Here is an 11,748-nt window from a genome sequence, read left to right as displayed (position 1 = left end):
ATGAATATTAATCCCTTTTATAATCACTATTTTCATAAGTAGTAATTACCTTTATAAACTTTTCCTATTTAACCCAATTATAATTTAATCTCTAATTATTAATTATTCATTTATTAATCCTTACATTAATCATATACTCTCATATGTTAAACATAAATTCTAACAGAAACATCCACTGTGATGTGAATCTCTAATCTTTATAAAAGCTAATAATGGATCTGAAAATGGGAAGAAAACTACATCTTCTCATATTAGTCTTAATTATTGTAATTTCTATCTATCAACTGTTCATTAGATTATACATATGTTTGGTTCTAAAAAAATTACAGACATGTATATTTTCCTTCTTCCCTCTAATTAATTGCACATATTATATGCAACGATTTAATAACATGATAAAAAAATTGTACTATTAAAAAAGATATAAAAAAAACACCTTTGAAGAAAGAGAGCATATGGACAATGCCATTGCCTGCATAACATCAATTACGGACCCCAAAGGCCAAAGCACCCCCCTGTGCGCCCCCTACAGATTCGTCCCTGTCCTTATTCCATAACTCAACTCCTTTGTATGAGTCGATCGCATTGTTCACAAAGGAAGAGATAAAAGAGACAATTGGAATTGTGAAAGTGCCAAAAGTCCAGTGTTTAAACCCCCGACAAATATAGTTTTCCTGTTAGTGTCGAAGCAATTGTTTAAGGGATGACAACGATGTTGAAGGGGAGCAAGTCTATGGAATAGAGGCAGAGAAGAGGAGAGAAGCAAGTCACAAAGAAGGCCATAAGAGAGAAGAAGGAAACAAAATGGAAAAGAGGAGGAGAAAAAAAAGAAAAGAAAGAGGGTCAAATTTGTAGAGAGACAAAGAAAGAAGGGAAAAAAAAAGGAAACAATGGTCATTCATTTGAAAATTTTAAAAATCTAATGATGTGGAAAAAGTTTCTCATCGTTGGAGACTGTTAGAACAAAGGATGAAAGTTTGAAAAAAAAGAAAGAAAAAAAAAGGCTTCAAGTCCCACATCGCTCATGATAAACACTTGAATAGTGTTTCACTCCCTATATATAGAGAGCTCATTTCTTCTTTTTTCCTTGCCTCAGTTGATAAGCATTTCCTCAACTTTTCTTTCTCCCTCCCATATTTCAGCCAATGCATTTCCGGCAAACTTCTCCCTTTTTCTTTCTGTCGCTCTAAAATTTTGGTTGGCTTTAAGAGTGATTTTTTAAGTCACATTTTTCGGTTGGCTTTAAGAGTGACTTTGTAAGTCATATTTTTCGGTTGGCTTTAAGAGTGATTTTTTAAGTCACATTTTTCGGTTGGCTATTAGAGTGACTTTTCAAGTCATATTTTCGGGTGGCTTTAGAGTGACTTTTCAAGTCATACAAGAGGGTGTAATTCTAGAAAAGATTCCCTTAGTGCAGTGGGAATCTTATACAGTGATCTGGGCTGTTTTATCCTGGGGACGTCGTGGTTGATAGTCTGCTTGCACAATTTTTGGTAGTGTCACGAAACGTCTTAAAGAAAGCGACATTGTCCGTGACTCGGCCAGTAATTTTTTTGGTTTGCCATAAACTATTGTTACAACAATTTTAAGACGTTTTCGGTTCTGCTATGGCTGCCGTAGATATTACTGGCTCGAACAGCAATGACCTCAACAAACCTTTTAGGTTTGAAGGGTATCATTTCAAACGTTGGCAACAAAAGATGATGTTTTATTTAACTATGAGAAAAGTTGCCTATGTTTTGAACACTGATATTCCGGTGGTACTTGAGGATGCTGAGAAGGAAGTGAAGGATAAAATGACTATGGGATTAGCTCTCTGGAATGAAAATGATTACCTATGCAAGAATTTCATTCTGAATGGGTTAGCTGATGATCTCTATGATTATTATAGCCCATATAAGTCTGCCAAATTAGTTTGGCTGGCTTTGGAAAAGAAGTATGATACTGAGGAAGCTGGGACTAAAAAGTATGTTGTTAACCGCTACCTCAAGTATCAAATGACTGATGATAAATCAGTAGAGTCTCAATCCCATGAGATACAAAAAATTGCTCATGATATCATATAAGAGGGTATGACATTGGATGAACAATTTCAGGTTGCTGTCATCATAGACAAATTGCCTCCTGGCTGGAAGGATTTCAAAAACCTTCTCAGACACAAGACCAAAGAATTCTCTTTGGAGTCTCTGATCACACATCTGCGCATTGAGGAAGAGGCACGCAGACAAGATCAGAAAGATGAAGTGTAGGTTGTGTCTCACAACAACACTAAAAGGAAGAACACAGGTGCAGTTCTGAAGCCTATTGGCAAAAACTTTAAGAATCTGAACCGCAATGTGAGCAATACCTCCAACTGCAACAAGAACCCCCCAAGGATCCAACATGCTAGACAACATCCACCTGCCAAGAATAATCCCGGTGAGCCATTCCTCTGCTACAATTGTGGCAAACTGGGACATATGGCACGTAAATGCAGAAATCCTTCAATGACAGGTGCTCCCCAGGCTAACATGACTCAAGAGCCATACATAGTTGTGATAACAAAAATCAATATGATTGGAGGATCAGATGGATGGTGGGTAGACACTGGCGCCTCCCGCCATGTCTGCTATGATCGTGCTATGTTTAAAACATACACGAATGTTGAAAATAAGAAAGTGTTGCTGGGTGATTCCCACACCACTACTGTTGCTGGAACTGGAGATGTTGAACTGAAGTTTACCTCTGGAAAGACTTTGATTCTCAAAGATGTGATGCATACTCCAGAGATGAGAAAGAATCTGGTTTCTGGTTTTCTTTTAAACAAGGTTGGGTTTACTCAGACCATAGGTGTAGATTTATTTACTTTGACCAAGAATGGGGTATTTGTAGGGAAAGGGTACGCCCCTGATGGCATGTTCAAATTGAATCTTGATATTAATAAAGTTTCTCCTTCTGCTTACATGCTGTGTGATTTTAATATCTGGCATTCTAGACTTTGTCATATAAATAGTCGTTGTATATCTAATATGGGTAACTTAGGTTTTATTCCAAAGCTATCTTCAAATCACTTTGAAAAATGTGTTTTTTGCAGTCAATCTAAAATAACTAAGAAATCACATAAATCAGTAGTTAAAGAATCTGAGCCATTGGATTTAATACATTCTGATATATGTGAATTTGATGGAACGTTGACCAGAAATGGAAAACGATATTTTATCACTTTTATTGATGACTGCTCTGATTATACATATGTATATCTTATGAAAAATAAAAGTGAAGCGCTTGACATGTTTAAGTTATTTGTAACAGAAATTGAAAATCAATTCAATAAGAAAATTAAGAAACTTCGAAGTGATAGAGGCACAAAGTATGATTCCAGTTTGTTTAATGAGTTTTATAATTTGCATGGAATCATACATGAAACGACTGCTCCATATTCACCTGAAATGAACGGTAAAGCTGAAAGAAAGAACAGAACTTTTACAGAATTAGTTGTAGCTACTATGTTGAGTTCTAGTACAACATCTTTTTGGTGGGGCGAAATTTTGTTAACTGTTTGTTATGTGCTAAATAGAATCCCCAAATCAAAAAGCAAGACATCTCCCTATGAGATATTAAAGAAAAAACAACCAAATTTGTCTTATTTGAGAACTTGGGGATGTCTGGCCTATGTAAGGATCCCAGATCCTAAGAGGGTTAAACTTGCAAGTAAAGCCTATGAATGTGTGTTCATTGGTTATGCTATTAATAGCAAAGCGTATAGGTTTTATGACCTAAACGCAAAAGTGATCATAGAGTCAAATGATGCTGATTTTTATGAAAATAAATTTCCTTTTAAATTAAGGGATAGTGGGGGTACTTCATCCAATTATCTTCCTGTTATTAGCAGTGAAAATCTTGCACAACCATAATCAGATATAGAGCCTCGAAGAGGTAAGAAAGCAAGAATAGCTAAAGATTATGGGCCCGATTATATGGCTTATACATTAGAGGAGGATCCATCAAACCTCCAAGAAGCTTTGTCTTCTTTGGAAGCTGACTTGTGGCAAGAAGCCATTAAGGATGAGATGGATTCTTTAGAATCTAACAAGACATGGCATTTAGTAGACTTGCCTCCTGGTTGCAAACCAATTGGTTGTAAATGGATCTTGAAAAAGAAACTAAAACTTGATGGTACTGTGGATAAATACAAGGCTCGCCTTGTAGCCAAGGGTTTTAGGCAAAGAGAGAATGTGGATTTCTTCGACACCTTTTCACCAGTCAATAGAATAACATCTATTCGGGTGCTAATATCTCTTGCTGCTATTCACAGTCTAGTGGTACACCAAATGGATGTTAAAACTGATTTTTTAAATGGTGAATTGGAAGAGGAAATCGATATGGAACAACCTGAAGGGTTTGTGATTCATGGACAAGAAGATAAAGTCTACAAGTTAGATAAATCTTTGTATGGCCTAAAACAAGCACCTAAGCAGTGGCATGAAAAGTTTGATAACTTAATAGTCTCGAATGGGTTTAAGGTGAATGAAAGTGACAAATGCATTTACTACAAATCTGTAAATAATATTTGCACTATTATATGTGTATATGTCGATGACCTTCTCATATTTGGTTCAAATATTCATGTAGTGAACAATGTGAAATCATTATTGTGTAACAACTTTGATATGAAAGACCTCGGAGAAGCAAGTGTAATCCTTGGTATTAAGATTACTAGGTCAAAAGAGGGAATTTCTCTGGATCAATCTCACTACATTGAGAAGATCTTAAAGAAATATGACTACTTTGACTGTAAACCTGCTAGTACACCATATGATCCAAGTGTAAAACTGTTTAAGAACACTGGTGAAGGTATACGACAAATTGAGTACGCAAGTATCATTGGCAGCCTTAGGTATGCCACTGATTGTACTAGACCCGACATAGCCTATGTTGTGGGATTATTATGCAGGTTTACCAGTAGACCTAGTATGGAGCACTGGCACGCTATTGAAAGGGTAATGAGGTACCTTAAAAGAACCATAAACCTTGGATTACATTATAAAAGGTTTCCCGTTGTACTTGAAGGATACAGCGATGCAGATTGGAACACTCTTTCAGATGATTCCAAAGCAACCAGCAGCTATATATTTAGCTTAGCTGGTAGGGCTGTTTCTTGGAAGTCAAAGAAACAGACTATCTTAGCTCAGTCCACTATGGAATCTGAGATGATAGCACTAGCAACTGCTAGTGAGGAAGCAAGTTGGCTAAGAAGCTTACTTGCAGAGATTCCTTTATGGGAAAGACCGATACCAGCTGTGTTGATCCATTGTGATAGTACCACGGCTATTGCAAAAATTGAGAACCGTTATTACAATGGTAAGAAACGACAGATACGTCGTAAGCACAACACTATTAGAGAATTACTCTCAACAGGAGCTGTTAGAGTGGATCACGTACGCACTGATGATAATTTAGCAGATCCTTTGACGAAAGGATTAGCTGGAGAGAAAGTCCATAACACTTCTAAAATAATGGGACTATTGCCCTTACTGCGATGATCATTCATGATGGTAACCCGACCTAAATGATTGGAGATCCCAAGAACTAGGTTCAATGGGTAATAACAAGTTATGAAGTGATATGAGATGAACATGATGTTATAAGTGAAAGCAGCATGATTCCTGACGTAACAAGAGGATGAGTTATGAAAAAAATTCATAATTCTTAATGAGATCTATGCTCTACATTGAGTGGAGTACCTAGGCTATAGGAGTACTCTTGATAGACTCACCTATGTGAATGTTGAAGTGGGGGCCGCTTCATATGAAATTTTGGGCAAGAATTTCTAGAGCGTTCACTATACCGGGATAGACGTGCATGGCCTTTAACGCACGGGCTTTATAGAATATACCTATGAAAAGGTTGTGTGTGGTTTGATGTCGGAGATAGAGTTCAAGACTTCGAGTCACTCTAGTAAAATCTGAATCTTACTCACTATGCAAAGGTTCAAGTTGTATGACACCTTTGTTTATGCACAATTTTATGAAATCCTCGAAAATCTTCTTTTCAAATTTCAAGTGGGGGATTGTTAGAACAAAGGATGAAAGTTTGAAAAAAAAGAAAGAAAAAAAAAGGCTTCAAGTCCCACATCGCTCAGGATAAACACTTGAATAGTGTTTCACTCCCTATATATAGAGAACTCATTTCTTCTTTTTTCCTTGCCCCAGTTGAGAAGCATTTCCTCAACTTTTCTTTCTTCCTCTAAAATTTTGGTTGGCTTTAAGAGTGATTTTTTAAGTCACATTTTTCGGTTACCTTTAAGAGTGACTTTGTAAGTCATATTTTTCGGTTGCCTTTAAGAGTGACTTTGTAAGTCATATTTTCGGTTGACTATTAGAGTGACTTTTTAAGTCACATGTTTCGGTTGACTATTAGAGTGACTTTTCAAGTCATATTTTCGGGTGGCTTTAGAGTGACTTTTCAAGTCATACAAGATGGTGTAATTCTAGAAAAGGTCCCTTTAGTGCAGTGGGAATCTTATACAGTGATCTGGGCTGTTTTATCCTGGGGACGTTGTGGTTGATAATCTGTTTGCACAATTTTTGGCAGTGCCACGAAACGTCTTAAAGAAAGCGACATTGTTCATGACTCAGCCAGTAATTTTTTCGATTTGCTATAAACTATTGTTACAAGAAAGACATTAAATCATTAATTTCTTAAGGCTCATGAAGGCATTTATAAGTTATTGCAAAGTATGAAGATATTTGTGAATAAAATGCATGTACTTTGGTGTTAAAGCTAAAGCTAAAGCTAAGTTCAGGGTTATGCGTAAAAAAATTATAATTAAAATAGGTAGGATAATTGTAAAGACTTTTACCAACAGTATAGTGTTACACTAATTTCCCTATATTTAATTACTCTTAACTCCTTTGTATTAGTTGATCGCATTGTTGAGAGAGGAAGACATAAAAGATAATTTGGGATTGTGAAAATGCCAAAAGTACAATTTTTAACCCCCAGTTAAGGCCAAATTTAATCCTCGTCAGATCTAATTTTTCTTTTAGTGTCAAAGTGATTGTTCAGGGTATGACAACGATGTTGAAGGGGAGGAGTCTATGGAGTGGAGGCGGAGAAGAGAAGAGAAGCAAAGGAGACAATAAGAAAGAAGAAGGAAATAAAACGAAAAAGAAGAGGGGGAAAAAGAAAGAGAACCAAATTTGTAAGGAGAGAGAAAGAAGGAAATAACGTAAAAAAGGGCAAAAAAGTCATCATCTGTCTGAAAATTTAAAAAAACTAACGATGTGAAAAAAGTTTCTCACAGTTGGAGACTTGTGAGGTAGCTCACGCTAGCCTCCACCTTGATTATTAATACTGATTTTTCTTTGAAGAATTCATACCCCAGTTTTATATGAGAGTGATTACAGTTGCTTGTTGAGAGTGATTAAATGAAAAAGTTGCACACTAATTCTATTAATTAGTTGAGGTGGATAATGAAAGAAAATAGTAAAATTTTGGGGGCATAAAAAGATGCTCTATATAAATAAGTTGTTGAGATTATTATTTTTTTATAGAATTTTTTTGTGGTTAAAAGAACAATTAAGTAATAATTTTAAAATGTCACATTTTATTATTTTGAGATTTTAATGGTATATACAGCATAAAATAAAAATGTTATTATAATTTACTCCTCTGTTCTTTGATAATTATTGTTGTAATAGTTTTTTTTATAAGACAGTTAGTAAATAAATAAATGAAAGAGTATAATAATTATATAAAATTATATTTATTATTTTTAATTTATTTATAGTTTATTATGCATCATTAATATTATTAATATTAGTAGAGGTATAAATAAAAAAGAAGTATATTATTTCCTCCTGAACTCGGAAAAAAAATATTTTGTTTCTTGTATTCAAATATTAATAAATTTAACTAATTTCACCTCTACTTAATGATATTATTTTTAAAACACCTTTTATTTAATTATAACTCTATTTTTGATTATTTTTTTAATCATGATAATAAATTCAAATTAAAAATATTTTAAGAATAATTTTATTTTAACTTAAAGTTAATACAATCAAATAATATTAACTAATTTTCTTAATTAATTAAAATCACATTTATTTTCAAATTTTTTTCCTTATACTGTACGTAGGACTGAAGAAGTATACATTAAAACATTACAAGCAAATACACAATGACAAAAAAAAAAAAGTATACAATAAAACATGAGGAATGCTGGCGAGATTCTGTCTCACATTCTCTTATTGGAGTATGTCACAATTTTTGTCTTAATGAACTTTTTGATGATCACAACCAGAGCACCCAGAGGAAGTCACAAACTAAAAGCTCAATAATCATTGATTTTTCATGTCTTTGTTAATTTCGTCAATAATCAGAATCAGTGTCGCTATGAATGCGGAGTCAATATTTGGATACACTGTAACCATGAAATTGTCTTTCCCAAACGCAATGCTTTGAAGAGTGTGCTTCTTATGCATCTGCAATGACATAATATATTGCACTTGAAAAATTAGAATTTGAAAGAACAAATAAGTACTCTTCACTTAAATATAAGTAAAAAACTTACACTCTATCTAAATAAATTTTAATTTCTTTGATCATATTTATTGATATTATTACAAAAATACTCTTTAATTAATTAAGATTTTATTTTCAATAATTTCTTTTATTTTTTATATTAAGTTTGAATAAATGATATGATATTTTAGGAGAAAGTATATTTCTTTAATTCAAATAGGAGAATTAAATTATGTTAACCAACTTTTTTTAATTAACCTAAAGATTAGGTAATTTTGCTTACTTTTATGTCCGGAAAAGTATTATTTTAAAGACAAATTAATTATATTGTCAACTACATGTACTTACTGCTTTATTTTATTTTATTTTTTGTTATGACCTTTGGTCTCTATTATAACGAAGAAGAAAGAATATGACTTGAACTAATTAAGAAAATTAATGAATATCATTTAATTTTGTTAATTCAACTTAGGAAACAAGTTTTCTTCTCAAATTATTCTTGATTAGAACATGATATCAAGAATAAAATTTAATTATTGGAAATAAAATTTTAATTAAATGAATGATATTTTTGAAATGATATCATTAAATATAATAAAATTATTATTTTCTTACAAAATATAATAAAATGAATTGATTTAAATATATGAATTTTTCTTTGCTTGAACTTTATCCAAAATACAGGTAAAGAGCAAAAGTCTCACCTGGGCAACAATGTTCAGAGATTCACCAGCATAAACAACACAAGATCGTTCGAACCAACTTCCTTTCACCTTAAAGTCACATACTTCTTCTTTAGTATTATTGGCTAAGAACACATCTAATTTTGTCTTCAGTTGGAAAAAGGACGATCGCTTCACACTAAAGATCAAATCTTTGGGCTCCGTGCTTCCACCACGGAAAACTTCCCACCGATCATGAGCAGTCATTAACTATATACATAAACAAATTTGAATTGTTTCATAGGATATTTCGAGATCATGATTTATGTACGTAATGTTAAGAAAATAATATATATATATATATATATATATATATATATATATATATATATATATATATATATATATATATATATTATCCACGAAATAACATGAACACAGTTTTAATTATCTATATTCAAGAAAATTAAGCAATATATCCAATCCTAGAAACTATATAAGTTTGTTAATTAATTCATATTCTTCAAATTATCAATTAAAAATTAATCAAAATATCCTCACCGTAAAAAAATTAATTCCTCCCCACCAAAATCACAATATAAAATAGGTTATAAATAATAAGATAAATTAAGAAATATATCTAAATATATGGTCAAACCTTCCGGCGTAGTGTGACGACGGGTTCTCCGGCGGCGTCAAGCAAGACACGGTGGTCATGGAGGGTCATGAGAGAGGCCTTAAGGCTGAAAACAATTTGGCCATTGACATCGGTGACGGTAAAGCTATCAGTTAATGCCAAGACCTTTCTCACAATTGCTAGGTCGACATTATATGGAGCACAATACTTAGGGTTGATGATACCGGAGGGTTGTTGGTTTTGCATGATTGCGAATTGAAGTTTAGCAATTAATTGATGAATTTGGATATTGACTTTTCAATTTCTTGTAAAAGCTTTGTGCACTATGGCTTAATTGTGGGGCGTGTGTATTCTTTGATTGATAGAATGATACTTGAAACTGTTACTATATATATGGGTGAGTTTGGCAAGTGAGATATGAAGTGGTCAATGATCAAGTTTGAAGGAGGATAATAATTAGGTAGAAGGATGACTAGTTCTGGTTGGAAGTTGAAAGTAGCTGTTGGAACTCGTTTTTGAATATATGTATCTTGACGCTTTTAAAGAAGCGCGTGCAACATGGTGTTAGACTATTATACTCTATGACTTTATTATATATGTTGGACTAATTCTTCACATATGAAATAAAGCAACCGAGTAGCGTACGATAGAGACATTGAATTATTTTTTTAAAAGGTTCATGAAAGCATTTAAAGTTATTACACTACTATTCGCCATTGATTCAATGAGGCTAGGTTTGCTAAAATTATCGCTTTTGGGGAGTGAGAATAGGTCAGGTTGGCCTACAGGACCTTATGACCTGACCTACGTAAAATCTGGTCTGAACTGGTCTATTTAATTAAAAGGTTAGACTCAGGCTTTTTTAAAAACCTATTAAATTAAATAGATCTTAGGCTTATTAAAAAGCCTTATAAGTCTGAACTGGTCTATTTAATTAAAAAGCCATATATATATATATATATATATATATATATATATATATATTATTTTTTGGGTACCAATATATAATATTATTTTTTGGATATAATTAATTTTTTTTTTAAACTATGAGAGATTTTGATTACACTCCATAACTTCTATTCCTATAATCAAGGACTTTAATTACAATTTAGGTGAGTCATGTGTCCTTTTATATTCCTCATTATTTTGATTGACTTTCTTTTTTCTTTAACTTTTCTATTATGTTCCTACTCCATAAAATATTAAATATTTATTGTGAAGAAGACTTTTAAAAAGGCTATCAGGCTAGGCCAGACTTTTAAAAAGGTCAGGCCGAGCTAAAATAAAAGTCTTTGATAGGCTATAGGCCAAGCTTAGGCCTCAAAGATTCATCGTAGGCTAGGCTCAAACCTTTTAAAGCCTGATCTGGCCTGACTTATTCCCACCATTCAATACTAAGAATATGCATGTTAAGAAAAATTAGCTTAATCTAACTGTAAGTTTAAAAATTATAAGTTAAAAACTAGTTGAAAGTTTATAACTTATAAATTAGTTAATTTAATAAAAAATTAAAATTAAATTAAATATATTTTATTATAATTATATTGTTTAAAATCATTTTTTAACATTTAAATACTTTATTAATAATATTATTTAAAAATAAAAAAGATTTTTTGAATTGAATAAAATGGTAAAATGAAATTTAAAATAAAAAAGTATAGATAAAATTGAGAAGTAAAAAAGTTAATAACTTATAAGTCAGTTTATTTTACATAAATTGCTTGAATTAGCTTATGAAAATAAACTATTAAAATAAATTTATGTTTCAAATAAGTTTTTTTTTTTTTTGTCAAAGAAGCTTATAAGCTTCTCAAAACCCTTACTTAACTCTTAATTCCTTGGTACGAGTTCAGCAGAGTTTGTTTTATGCTCAAAATTAGTATTGTAGTTTAAAATTATAATTATACCTCCAATTTTGTAAGAATTATAATTGGTTTTGAA

General features: G+C 32.3%; 1 protein-coding gene across 1 annotated transcript; it reads right to left on the bottom strand.

The window, feature by feature from the left end:
* Positions 1-8,273: 8,273 nt before the first annotated feature.
* LOC100527184 (uncharacterized) lies at positions 8,274-10,167 on the bottom strand. The gene is made up of 3 exons (NM_001249195.2): positions 9,829-10,167; positions 9,213-9,440; positions 8,274-8,468 (listed from the first exon to the last, which is right to left on the bottom strand). Exons 1-3 carry the CDS (start codon positions 10,051-10,053, stop codon positions 8,325-8,327), a joined length of 597 nt encoding a protein of 198 aa, NP_001236124.1. The 5' UTR covers positions 10,054-10,167; the 3' UTR covers positions 8,274-8,324.
* Between the last annotated feature and the right edge of the window lie 1,581 nt (positions 10,168-11,748).

Source organism: Glycine max, chromosome 1 (assembly GCF_000004515.6).
Source record: "Glycine max cultivar Williams 82 chromosome 1, Glycine_max_v4.0, whole genome shotgun sequence".
Classification (NCBI taxonomy): Eukaryota; Viridiplantae; Streptophyta; class Magnoliopsida; order Fabales; family Fabaceae; genus Glycine; species Glycine max.
Note: the sequence above shows the minus strand (reverse complement) of the source record. Positions and strands in the feature narration are given on the sequence as shown.

What these genes read in the sequence shown, in the direction of transcription:
- LOC100527184 (NM_001249195.2), bottom strand. Translation starts at nt 10,053, where the DNA reads ATGCAAAACCAACAACCCTCCGGTATCATCAACCCTAAGTATTGTGCT. An exon ending in TCGTCACACTACGCCGGAAG is followed by an intron (nt 9,441 to 9,828) that starts GTTTGACCATAT and finishes TTATGTATATAG; the next exon opens with TTAATGACTGCTCATGATCG. An exon ending in CTCTGAACATTGTTGCCCAG is followed by an intron (nt 8,469 to 9,212) that starts GTGAGACTTTTG and finishes ATGTCATTGCAG; the next exon opens with ATGCATAAGAAGCACACTCT.